At 38.5% G+C, this 14,176-nt stretch overlaps 1 protein-coding gene across 4 annotated transcripts in view; it reads left to right on the forward strand.

Moving 5' to 3' along the window:
* Positions 1 to 13,683, forward strand: part of LOC125241383 (retinal homeobox protein Rx3-like) — a 30,330-nt gene extending 16,647 nt beyond the window's left edge. Inside the window, exons 2-5 of one of the 4 annotated variants that reach the window (XM_048149843.1) lie at positions 7,998 to 8,174; positions 8,811 to 9,028; positions 12,186 to 12,269; positions 13,309 to 13,683. In XM_048149843.1, coding sequence (XP_048005800.1) covers positions 7,998 to 8,174; positions 8,811 to 9,028; positions 12,186 to 12,269; positions 13,309 to 13,662 — 833 coding nt within the window. In that variant the 3' untranslated portion in view covers positions 13,663 to 13,683. The remainder of the gene's footprint in view (positions 1 to 7,997; positions 8,175 to 8,810; positions 9,029 to 12,185; positions 12,270 to 13,308) is intronic. The other 3 variants (XM_048149844.1, XM_048149845.1, XM_048149846.1) reach the window with 3 other exon arrangements.
* The last annotated feature ends 493 nt before the right edge of the window (positions 13,684 to 14,176 follow it).

The raw sequence follows: 14,176 nt of genomic DNA on the forward strand, positions 1-14,176 counted from the left end.
GTAGTTAGGACAGGTAAAAACTTGGTGGTAACTAGTGGGAATAGCCACAAAAATATAAGGGAAGTATTTGTCAATGGGGAAATAATGAAATACTAGGACGTTTTAAAACAGTATCTTTATTTTTAAGCGCCGCCCCAAATCTCAAGGAAGGTGGTTCTCAATTCGTACGTATTTCAATTCTCTTCGCATGTATATATGTATCTCAATTTAATGTTTAGGCCACGATATATCCGTCGTTACTGGACTGATTTTTAAAATTTCTTTCTGTGTAATAATCTTCAGGCTTAAAGTGCAAATCTGCAAATTGTCGAACGCTCTGAAACATTTCCTTTTATCGGTACAATCGACAGCCAACAGCCAATGCTGCCTCCTTCCTTCATCTTTTGGAACACTGAAAAGTTTAATATTATTCATGTTAATTGTAAAGACATAAATTATATAAAGTTGGTATTATTATACTGTGATATGAACTATGAACATAGAAACCGTACCAAGTTGATAGATTTAGCTCCATTCAATAAGAGTAAATACCATGCAAGAAAAAAGATTGGTCACCCTAGTCGTAAAACCACACATAGCATTATTTTTCTTTAAAGGTCATATTTATCGTTCTAAACCTATTCGTGGGAATTTTGATATAATTTGAGACAATGAAACCAATATAATGATAAGAACTAACCAAGATTACAAGCAAAATAGAAGAAAATTTATTGCCAGTGAGGTTTATGAACATTTTGGTAAAATAAGTACTTACTTGTGAAGTTTTACGTCGGATTTCGGTTTCCATTTACTTCCACAATGGTTCACTATGCAATACATAGCTCAGAACTTAAGTAAATCGTCGCAAAACGTTTATTTTGCAAAATAAATCTCTGAATCGGTGAATGAATTTTGACAATTCTGACATATCGGGCATATTTTTTTATTATTAGTGTTCCCATAGTACGCAGGAGGTAAATACCGTAGAAATAAGGTTTTTGATTGAGTTTTTTTTTGTATAATACAAAGAAAAGTAAGTCAATTTGATTGAAGAATGTTTTATACGTTTTTTTTATTAACTTATCTGGCAATACATCACAGTGTTGGAATGAGATAGAACATAGGAGTAAAGGTGAATGAACCTGGCTTCAACTCATTGGTCGGCACGCACTATCCAGAAATATATATAAAATTCTTGGTTGTTCTTAATGGACAATTTTTTTTCGATAAATCTAGTTTATAACACTTGTATATTTAACTAAAATTCCCAAGTTGAAAGGGGGGGCTCCTTTCCATTTTAGCATTTTCGCTACCGTATCGTATACGTATATATATATATAGTTACCGTGAAAAAATCTTACGGGCTTCGTATCACTATCCGGCTTCGCTACGCTCAGCCTGTAAGCCCTTCTTTCCCGGCGTCTGATGTAATGTACTATACTAAAAAGTGACTTACCCGAATCGCTTAGTTTTGTCCTCCTCTATTAGCTGGCAAATCCTGGGTGAACGACTGGTGCTGCCACAGTTATACGAAGGAAGTAAACCAGTTATATCAGAAGATTTGTGTTGAATAAGCAGTAAATAAAGTTCTTGAATACAACACACACTTCTAGATGGACGCTCCATATTGCGCAACACACGCGCATCATATCCATGTCTGCACGCACACAACGACAACTGTATGACCAGGCCCCGTAGCCGAATGGCATTTCTACGACGCGAAATGAAAACGAAACGCTGTGAAAGGAAATATGGCTCTGTCGTGCCAATACGCAAGAGCGATAATAGTACATTACGATACAAGTGCGTAAAAAAGGAAGTTCGAAACGAGTGGCGATAAATTAAAACACGACCGAAGGGAGTGTTTTAAATCGTCAAGAGTTACGAATTTCCTTTTCGCACGTGTATCGTACGACGTTGTTCAGTACAGGTGAGCCTCCGAAGTTTCGACCTGGCATATAATGAACCACTTCTCGCACTAGTGCGTAATAAAAACACCATTGGCCCCGTAGCTGGCATTTCTCCGACACTACGCCGTGCGAGATAATAAAAGCGATTGTGCACCATCGCCTGTACTGAAAAGATAGATATCTACGAGCGTTTCGTTTCGTGAGCGTTTGTGCCATTCGGCTACGCACGCAGCGACCTAACAACGACGACACGTCCGCCGGCGGCTTGCCCGCTCTCTAGTATTGTATGCTCTGAGGATGCTACCCTCATTTGTGGTGTTTTATATGTTGAAGTTGTTGAACTATATATTATAGAGTCTTGTTGAGCACTAAAATGTTTGACATGTCCACACAGTCTACGTGTATTTGTGACAAGCAGTGTCACTTTTTCCGCGTTGGGTGTAATGTTAACTCTTGGTATATTGGTACATATAAAAGTATTTGAGAAGCGTGGTAATTAGTAAACAATAATTATTCTTTATATTATTGGCTTGCAATGAAAATATGGAAAATTTTAATAAGTTGTCAGTTTGTAAACATGTCAATTGTCAGGTCATCATATCTCAGTCGCCAGTGGGAATTATTAGCTGAAAAGGTTAGTATCAAGAGTAAATTTTGGGCAGAGTAGAGGCAGTAGCGCTGTCAAAGATCTATTCCATTATAAATTAAAATACAACCTAATTAGTGATCATGTATTTTGTTTTACCTTGTATTTTGTTCAAAATCCTGTTCATTTGATGTTGTTGTTGGTATTGGAATGAGGAGGCACTACGGAGGGAGGCACACTCAAAGGTTATGACAGATGGCGCCACCCTATTAGTCCATACATGAGAGCTAAAAGATGATGTGTTTTTTCTCTCTCTTACATAAGAATGACAGTGACATGTCTAGACACTTGCATAGGCGCCGCCTGGCGGGATAAAATGACAGTGTGTCTCATCATTCAAAAATTGAATCTGCCGTCAGATATTGGCTACGTGCACGACAATTACGCCCACTACCATGTGAACTTGAAGTGGAAAATGTTAAAAAATGACATGTAAACAAACATTTTAGCGATTTTTCGTTAATTTTAAATAAATCGAATAACAAGAGCTACTATTTCAAGTGTAATTTAGGTAGATAGATTAATAAAAACATGGATATAATAATAAAAATCAGTTTCCAAAGCATTACTCACGGTATAAACTTCCAACCCCAGACCACAGAAAGAGGCAATAAATTGGTGCTGGCAGGGCATATAAGGAATCTTGAAGAACATATGAGTAATGGTAGAAGTTCTACGAGCGAGTGATATGGTATTCGCTAAACCTCCGTCCCGTTAATGCCAATGTAAAACAAATCTAAACGTAAGTACCTAGTCATGTCCGCGGCCGCAGAAATATCGGACACGGGCCTATTCCCAGGCTAGGCCTGAATCTTTAAGCATACCTAATATTTTACGGTAGGAAAAATACTAACAGCGTATTGAACAATATTAGGTAAACAAAGCTTAAATATAATTTATTATAATGTTTTGTTTTGACATGTCACTTACGTTTTCTTTTTACGGTAGCTATCCATTTAGTTCTTTGATTCAATTTCCAGTGTGCTCTAAGAAACGCATAGAACGTGCAACGACTATTTATGCCATTATTTTTACAATTAACAACGAAACAACATTGGTGCCCCATATCAAACATTACAATATTGTATTATATTTTACGAGTTTTGATAGATGACAACCACAATCAGTGTCGATTTTGACCACCGCAAGCACTGCGATCGCTTTGCTTACCCCCTCCATGCACTTCGCACGAAGCCAATATAAGGCCGTCTGCACAAGTGAGGGTCGGGGCTTTAAACTCGTAACATGTGACGACAGAACTTCCTTTTTATTCGTTTAAAAAACGCAGGGCCATTTTTAGGTTACACGAGTAGGTGTTTTTGTCTGTTAGAAAAATCTCATGTCCTTTATTGATAATTAAATAAAAGATAAGTACACTTTTATAACGATAGAAACAAAAATCATTTAGGTACAGTGACTTCTTACCGTCAGGCGGGCCGGACGCTTGTTTTCCTCAGCCGTCCTATAAAAAAAAGGATCATAAGGGTTTTAAAACGGTCATTTGATATTTGCCAGTCGCTTTTCGGTGAAGGAAAACATCTAGAGGAAACCGGACTAATTCTAAAGGTCTAGTTTACCCTTCGGGTTGGAAGGTGCCTACGCCAAATCTTGGGATTAGTAGTCAAAGCGGACCCCAGACTCCCATGAGCCGTAGCAAAATGCCGGGATAACGCAAGGAGGATAATGCTATTAAAAAAAAAGATATGACGCTATGGGTTTCAATATGGGAAGCCATATCTGTAAGTATCACACAGAGATATCGACCGTATCATTTGGAAAACCCGCAAATGATAATTACCAGAGGGCGAAATTGCTCATGGCAAAAATCAAACGTCAATCGAGTTGGAACGTTAAATTTTATCGACTATCGATTGAACTGAAATTATCAGTACATATATTGAGTTGTTTTCGTCGTAAGTAAGACGAGGATACTTCTTTATCCATTAGTTGACTGTTTTTCGTTTTAGATTAACCATTTTTTTTCAAACGTTTTTGCAAGAGGACTAGTGACAAAAATGGTATTCAAATGTTATACAATTTACTTTTAATCTAGTCAAAGAGGTCAAAATCAAATGGTCGAATAGCTAATCAGAGGTTAAATAAAGGCAGAAATTTAAAAGGTGACTGTTTTTATCGATAGCTGAAAATGTCGATAAAATTTAACGTTCCAACTCTATTGACGTTTGATTTTTGCCATGAGCAATTCCGCCCTCTGATAATTACGAATAATATTTCCCAAGTTCATCATTAGGAATTAAGTCTAACTATCGCTAACGGCTCAGCCACGACATTGGTCTAAGCGCGGCAGCGGTGAGCGGCGGCCATACATTGGAGCTAGATACAGCGATGGGACTTTTCATTCGCACGTATGGCTGCCGCTCACCGCTGTCGCGCTTAGACCAATGTCGTGGCTGGGCCGTAAGGGACCGACCACATTAGAGCGTCGCGTGTCTCGGGGCGCGCAACGGACGTCCGCGCCACGCCACCTGAGTGTAATTCAAAAAACGTCTCCTCAGTACATTTTGTATAGTAAGGACGTAAGACGCGCCCCAGGTGGCGTGGCGGCAGACACGCGACGCTTAAGTGGGAACGCTGGCTAAGGCTAACTAATTAAGCTAAATTATCGATTTTTCAAGTTCATTTGAAAAAAAATTATTTTAACAATTTTTTTATACTTATTTCTAAAACCTGTGCCGCCTGTGCGTTTTTAAAAGTGTGTTTGTTTTTTTTGTGGATCGTTTTTGATAATTTATGATTTAAGTTTGTGTACAATATGGCAAGTATCGTGAATTATCGTGGGCCTTGTACAAACAAACATGTACCTTCCTGTGGACAAAATGAGAGATTTTACAATTTTTAAATATTTTTTCAGTACAGATGGTCGTTTTTTTACGCACTAGTTCGAGAAGTGGTTCATTATATAACAGGTCGAAACTTCGGAGGCTCATCTGTACTGAAAAACGTCGTACGATACACGTGCGAAAAGGAAATTCGTAACTCGTGTCGATTTAAAACACTCCCTTCGGTCTTGTTTTAATTTATCGCCACTCGTTTCGAACTTCCTTTTTTACGCACTTGTATCGTAATGTACTATTTCAGTACAGATGGTGTATTTTTTACGCACTAGTGTGAGAAGTGGTTCATTATATGCCAGGTCGAAACTTCGGAGGGCCATCTGTACTGAAAAACGTCGTACGATACACGTGCGAAAAGGATAATGGATAATTTATCGCCATTCGTTTCGAATATCCTTTTTTACGCACTTTTATTGTAATGTACCTACTCTTTTACAGTACCTACAGGGTATTTTTCCGCACTAGTTCGCAAAGAAGTCATTTCTTCGTCAATTTGAAACTTCAAAAGGCCATGTACTGAAAAAAGTCGTATGATACAAGTGCGAGAAGGAAATTCGTAACTCAATCTTGACGCTGAGGTCAAACGTCCAATAGAATAGGAGGCTAGTTTTTAACCGACTTCAAAAAAAGGAAGTTCTCAATTCGTCTTCTATCTTATTTCAGGCACAAAGAATAGGCAAATTGTCATTTAGGCACGCCACACACAGCCTTAAAATTCATAATCTTAAAAAAAACTTGTATGCAATCTGTCAGTTCAAATTGACAGAATTTCAGATTGATCTGACAGATTGCATGCACGTATTTTTTTAAGATTATGAATTTTAATACTGTCTGTTGCCGGCCTTAGAGTTGTATCTGGACTTTGCGCCAATAATTTACTAGTTTGCTCAAGGTTGTGATTTTGTGCAACTGGGCCATTTTTTCAAAGTTGTCCACCCCACTTTTTTTGTAACAGGGGTATTTTTTATGCGATTAATACTCAGAATCGCGAGCTCTTTCGATCCTGATAGGAGAAAAAAAATGTCCCAAAATTTCCATACACTTCCACTCCAGGTACATGTATGAAAAAATGGTAACGGAATGGGAAAAAACCTTGGGACACTTTTTTTCTCCTATTAGAATTGGAAGATCTCGCGGTTCTGAGTGGAAACCACATAAAAATTTCCAAATCCAAAAAAAAAGTGGGGTGGACAACTTTGAAAAAAAAATGGCCCAACTAGCAGTTCACCACGAACTTCGCTGATATACAACGTGTTTCCGGTATCACTCAAAACCTCAGACACCCCAACTGATTTTTATTTTTTTAAACTCATCTAGAGTATTCATCTTTTAATCTGTTCGTTACTTTTTTTTTTAATTGAATTTTTAATTTTCTGTACAGCTCTACTTGACTTTTAGCTCTACACTCAATAAAATAATTGCTAACTACCATCATAAACCATAAGACTATTTATTTGTGTACATTACTACAACGACATAAGGTTTACCAATAGACAGCTAAGATGTCACTGTAAAACACTTTAAAGCTTTATCACAGTAAACTTCAAATTGGACAGGTAATCGCAGTAAGCAAATTTAAACCCAATATTCAAAATGACAAGGTTGTAATTAGGTACGAGTTCAATTTGTTATGACTTAATGATAAACATTAAGATTAAACTAACAAACGACGTCACTTTTCCAAAAATCTGCTTTATTCCCCCACGTTTCATCAGAACTAGTAGCGGAAAAAATAATCGTCCAAGTAACCAGCCAGTATTAATACCCCTAAATACTGAAAAAGATAAACAACCTCTAGCAATGCGATAAACACAAATGTTGTATTACGAGTACAATAGAATGGGCACGTAAAAAATAACTAATAATACTAATTTAAATAAAAATATTACCCCCATCAAGATATAGCTCAATCGATTCTACTCTCGATTCTGAACAAACTGTTTTCAGGTTTTTAGTGTTAAGTGAAACACGGTGTATTATAACAAATATTCGCTGTAAACTCACCTTTAATAACCTAGAATCTAACCAACAAAATTGAAATTTTGAAAAAAAGCTTCTACATAGTGGACCGACCATCAAACATATAGCTTTCATAAGTCATCCGTTCGAGTTCGAAGCTTCGATGACACAGACAGATAAATACACAGACACGTCAAACTTATAGGTAACAACCTCGTCGTTTTTGCGTCAGGGGTTAAAAATGTCTAAAATATTTTATAAAAATTCTGACTTTTATCGGCCAACAATTAGAAACTGAAATAAAAATCTATAAGATGACTAGGTTAAAAGTAAGCTCCCGTCTTGGCAAAGAATACCTTTTTGTTTTGTACCTTTAGGCGTAGAAAGTATAGAAACTCTAGGTCCATGGGCGAACAAGTTTTTCACAGATATCGCGAAGCATCTGGTTGAGGTAACTGGTGACCGAAGAGCTGGTGACTTCCTCGCACAACGTATCAGCATTGTTTTACAGCGAGGAAATATCGCCAGTATCCTTGGTACAACGCAACGCCTCAAGGGTCTTAGACATTAGGTAGTTTTTAAGTTTAATCTTAGGTTCTTATATAATTATGTACTTATGTTCATGTAAATAAATATTTATACTTACAGCTCCCGTTTCTTTGCCAGCAGACACCCAACGTCAAGACGTGGCAAAGTTGTATGAGAATAAACCGGCACAAAACTACATGAACCCCAACATTACCAACTACACGGATAACAGCCACAACTTGTTCCAAATGATCAAGTGCCATGAGGACAGTTTACTGAGGCTTCATCATTTGACTGGTAAGAAGACCTACCGGCCTAAGTCTGAAAAAATCTCCTCCACGGGACAACGGGGACCATGCCGTCCTTGAAACGACGGAGGCCAGTGTTAAAAACGTAATAATACGCGATTAAGCCCCTTGTGCAATTCCAAATAATGTCTAAATTTACCCTCAAGTGGCTTAACACCAGCACGGGAAGCATGGTCGCGCGATAGACGATAAAATAGCAGGCCGTCCCAGCAGCAGGTCATTACTCAGACACACAATATTTAGAAAGAACTTTATTTAAAGATGCAGACTACAGGTACATAGGTACAGTCAACGAAACATTTGTCGCTTATTGATATCATGATATGACAGTACTCGAAAAAAAAACCGTACATTATAAACAAAAGACGAAAGAAGGTTGCCAAACTGCAAGTTAAAAGATAATGCATTATTAAACTACTTGCTACTCCCTGAGATAACCTACTATTATGCATTGAAATACGCATTAGCGGTAAAAAAGACACAGATTTCTAAACTCCGTTTTTATTAGCCGTTTCTTTACTAACAAAGTAGGCGTCCCAGAGTGTTTTAACATACCTACTCATGTTACGGTACTCATGTACCTCTACAATTATAATAATCCTAACAAATACCTACTCATCGACAGCAGCCGGCCGCAACACATACGAGCAGACCTACCAAACCGAGATTCCCTGGTACAACAAGCAGTACATAAAGCCCGTGGAATACCTGGCCTACGAAGACACACTTCGACGGAAGTACGACGAGAAAGGGAAGGAAGATGAGAAAGACAAGGACGAGAGGAAGAAGCCCAGAAGGAATAGGACTACGTTCTCGAGTCAGCAGTTGGCGGCACTTGAGAAGGTGAGACGACTAAAACAACCAATTAGTCCGTCAGTTAGATTATCAAAGAATTTTAGACACGTATTTTTTCTTTGTTCTCGTAAACGAAAAATAACGACGGTACATTGCGTTGAAGTTTCGCGTGACGTCACGCCTAGGTACAATTTTTACTTAGAAGTGACGTCACAAGCCCCCACTCCGGAACTTTGATGCTTTATATCTTTGTAATTTTTCATTATTAAACAAGCGAAAAATGGGCCATTTTTTTCAAAGTTGTCCACCCCACTTTTTTTTTTATTTGGATTTTTTATGTGGTTTCAATTCAGAATCGCGAGCTCTTTCAATTCTAATAGGAGAAAAAAAGTGTCCCAAGGTTTTTTTCCCATTCCGTTAGCATTTTTCCCATTCCGTTAGCATTTTTTCATACATTTTGTATGGTGGTAACGGAATGGAAGGTTCGAAAAATTGTATGGATTTCTTGGGACATTTTTTTTCTCCTATCAGGATCGAAAGAGCTCGCGATTCTGAGTATTAATCGCGTAAAAAATACCCATGTTACAAAAAAAGTGGTGTGGTGAACTTTGAAAAAAAATGTCCCAAATATGTGTTCAGTATTTTTGGACGATCTAACTGACGGACTAAACAGAATGCCATTTTTTATGTAGTCGTCATCCCTATAGGCTAGTTTCCTACTAGCGAAATCAGTTTCTTTTTATGTACCGTCAAAACGATTTGCTTATATGGAATTACTATGAAATACTGAGGAGTGACGTCACGGTCAATTCATTTACTTTATATCATTCTCGCTGACTTATTAAATAGAAATATTTTTCTTCTAAATATGTGGTGCTTTATTTCGTGCACTACATAAAATATTTTATTTTAAGTATAGGAAACTAGCCTATTATACTGGGTACCCTAGAGTAGAGTCATTCGGGGTAACGGCACGCAGTGGGTAAACGTACGCAGTAGCCCGATCTCCGACAGCGGGGAAGGGGAGCGAGGCGTATGTTGGCAAAATTAGGTGGCGCTTGTGTCGCCGTTTAGGAGCCACGTGCCACTCCGGCGCAAAATCAGTACTCGGTGCGACAGGTCGCCGAACGTCTGTGATGCAATAATTTCGTTCCATATTTGTTCTCGGGAAAAGTGTGTTGTAGTTGAATGGATAATTACCTGGAAGTAAGTTTACTTTCTTTCTATTGTATATTTATTGTACTTATTATGAGATCATATATATTTTCTTTAATGTAACTAACCAGTGTATTGTGTCAGTTGATTTTATAAATTTCCCGATTGGGATAAGAGTGCGACTTTAAAAGTACGCAGGCGTACTTTTACCTACGACACGTACTCATGCCCCAACGCGTAGGATAATAACAAAAAATGGTTTAAAGTTTTTTTATTATTTCAGAAAAGAGGAGAGGTGAAGTTTGACCCTAAGCCTAGATCATCAGGAACCAACAAAAAATGCAATACAACTATTAAAAAGAAACAAAATAAAAAGATTATGAACAAAAAAGTTAATAAAATGTCCCATTTGTGACGAAAAATACCAGGAACCACCAACAGAAGACTGGATCCAATGCTTAATTTGCGAGGACTGGTTTTATGAGAACTTCACTGCTTATGAAAATGGAATATTTCAATGTGATTTTTGCAATGAGTAAAATTTGTATGTGATCTAAACTAAACGTTTGATCTCAGTTCTAGTACAGTTAAACTTAGATTTAACATAGTAGGCCATCAATCAGCGTTCTTAATTCTATTAATGCGTAAGATGCTGAATATGTTGACAACAAATTATAGTAAATGTTTATTATTGCCAGCCTTTATTTTATTCGAGTACCCACCTCCCTAGAAACCTGAATGCGTACGTTTACCCCTTGCGCGTATTTTTACCCTAATGCGTGCGTAATTTTACCCACATATCGGGGCAAGAGGACGCATTGGGTCTTTTTTGCTTTAAACGTATGTACCGAGCAAGCTAGTACACATTGATGGTAAATTTGCCTAATTAATGAAAATGTACTTATATTCGACCAATTTTATATTTAAATAAGTCAAATATCTTATTTGGTATAGATTTTAGACGCCATCAAAAATAAAGTGCGTGCTCTTGACCCGAATGACTCTATTCCTGCAGACAGTGCGGGTACGCTGTGGTGAAATGTGGTTTTCTATGCCCACGGGATCACTGAATCATGTACAATAGGAACCATTTCATAACAATTTATGTATGAATGTCTGCCTGTTGGGTTACTTACTGGCAAGTGTAACGGCTCAGCCACGACATCGGTCTAAGCGCGACAGCGGTGAGCGGCGGCCATACATTGGAGCGAGACACAGCGATGGGACTATTCATTCGCACGTATGGCTGCCGCTCACCGCTGCCGCGCTTAGACCACTGTCGTGGCTGGGCCGTAAGGTCTGAGTGGACGCTCGGTCGGCGGGGCGTGCAGCCGAGCGTCCGTCCACCCTACGCAGCGTCGAGTCAGGACACTTACATGTATGAGCTTCAATTGTTTGACATGCACGCCGCACGCCGCACAACCCAATATGAGCGTGTACTGCCTTAGACCGTTTTCACATTATCCGATCCGATATCGGATGTCGGAAGGATGGCACCTGTAATGTATGGGATATCGGTTCGACATCCGATATCGGATCGGATAATGTGAAAACGCACACTAACGCTTAGCGTCATGGTTATTGATATAATTATGATAGCTTCATGGTTATAATATGTATGCGTTGGCTTCTTGGGCAAGAAGTCAGGCTCCAATACTGTTTTCCTATGTCAATATGTCGAGAATTTACATAAAATTTTCCTGCCATAGGACCTTACCTTACCCGACAATCCGGCTCAGGCCGTTTTCACATTATCCGAACCGATATCGGATGTCGGAAATATTTCAATGGAAAAAATCCAAGATGGCGCCTGTAATGTATGTGATATCGGTCCGACATCCGATATCGGATCGGATAATGTGAAAACGCACTCAGGGTACGTAGCCGAATGGCATAAATGCTCACGAAACTCTATCGCTCTTGCATATTGGCGCGATAGAGCCAGACTACCTTTCGCGGCGTTTCGTTTTCGTTTCGCGTCGCAGAAATACCATTCGGCTACGGCACCTGTATGATTAAGAATACATAAGTTTATGATTTTTTGTTCTAGGTATTCGAGAAGACACATTATCCAGATGCGTTCGTCAGGGAAGACTTGGCAGCGAGGGTCAACCTGACTGAAGCTAGAGTTCAGGTTAGTGAAGATTTTGTAATCATTTTCAGCTTAGAAAAATCAAAAAACTTGTAACCTAAATCATCAGTCACATTGTTATATGGTACAGCGGGGTAAATCTCGACTGGGGGGCAAATGTAACTGGTCCATTTTTTTCATGTTTTTTTTTGTTTGCATTATTAAATAGAGTGTCCACCGGTTATATATTATGGTAGGCGTGTTCAGTGGATACATGTAGAACTCAACATCATAGTGTAATAATGAAAAAAATGGAAAAATGGCGCAGTTGAATAAATCTACGTGAAATTGGAATTAAATTGTACTAAATTACGGTCCGTGTCCGGTTTTACAAAAACAGTTAGTGTGAAGTTCATGCGAGAAGTGTATTATTGATGTGAAATTTAACTAACCTGTGAACAATGGAAGCCGTGTTACAACCACCCGCGCCATTTCAATTTGAGAACAATATTTCAAGTGTTACTTCGGGAAATTTGAGTAAGGCGTGGCAAAATTGGAAAAGTTCATTTAATATATATATTGTGAGGCATGCGAAATTAATAAAAAAGACGAGAAGGTCAAAACTAATATTTTATTGCACGTCATCGGACCTAAGTGCAGAAAAGTATATATATGACAGTTACAATTGCCCCGCAGTTGAGGTTTACCCCGCTGTACCTTAAACTAAGCTAAACTAATACTGGCTTTAGGGAGACAATCTATTGAATAATATTTCAAAAATTCCGGATTATTCTGATTCAAGATTCTGTACAACCGACTAGATTCTTACATATACCTACGATCCTTAAACGAGCTTCCCATGTGTTTGTACCTATTAAGTTAATATTAATTTAAAATGACCATCGAATAAAAAGGGGCATTCCTGAAAATATGACGTCTCATTAAACCATGAAAATGCTAAGATGCTGTTTCCATGGTAACACTTTTGGTTTCTAGAGCTTGTGAAGGTATCTGGCATACGCGTCATATCCCCGAAAAATCAGGACTTTATTTGTCCCCTAAATAACATCGTATATTTCACATAATCTCATATCTCGCACAGGTATGGTTCCAAAACCGCCGCGCCAAATTCCGTCGCAACGAACGCTCAGCACTTTCGAACCGGACTACTCTCCAATCATCACCCGAGCCAATCCCGGTCCCGATCGGCCAGCCCGACCGCCCAGAACTGAGGAACAAGGACTGGCTCTTCCAACCGACCTTCAACGTACCTATAGTACCTTACCAAAACGAGTATCTAATGCAGCACAACAGACAGTACTCCAGCCCGCAGCTCATGGGGTACAATGACGGGTACTCATGTGGCCTAATGGGGTACACGGCGCCTCTGCAGTCGCACGCGCCGTATAACTTGAACCTGAGGCGGGAGCTGCATGTTAATAATGTCACTTTATAATGTATTCAATAAAACGTTTTACTATAATACGTACCCAGTTATGTGTACTAACAGACACGTGCCCTATTAATAGTATTTTATACAATCGTGATATAATACAAAGCTTTTCAGTCGAGTACCATGTTTAGGCCACGAAGCTTGCTGAGTGGCCTAATAGTACGGTACGAGAGTTATAATCACTATTTTATACAATACTTTTTCTATGAGTCATCAGTCTTCATCATCAATGGACGAAAAATATCATTATTCAAGTTAAAATTAATGTTAATGAGATGGCGTCGTATCAACATCGAATTACTTGGCAACCAATTGTTTGTAATAACCGTCTGTGATTGGTCGATAACGCGATAGATAAAAAAATGTGTTTCAGATGCAGAAAAATTTGCCAGGTATCGCAAATTAGTATAGAACTTGTATGAAGTTCTATATATTTTTTTTTTCAGTTAACTAAAGTAAAGTGAAATGAAATATTATAGTTGACTAAAGTGTCAAAGACGATCCAACACTGAAAAGT

This window comes from Leguminivora glycinivorella, chromosome Z (assembly GCF_023078275.1).
Source record: "Leguminivora glycinivorella isolate SPB_JAAS2020 chromosome Z, LegGlyc_1.1, whole genome shotgun sequence".
In the NCBI taxonomy this organism is placed as follows: Eukaryota; Metazoa; Arthropoda; class Insecta; order Lepidoptera; family Tortricidae; genus Leguminivora; species Leguminivora glycinivorella.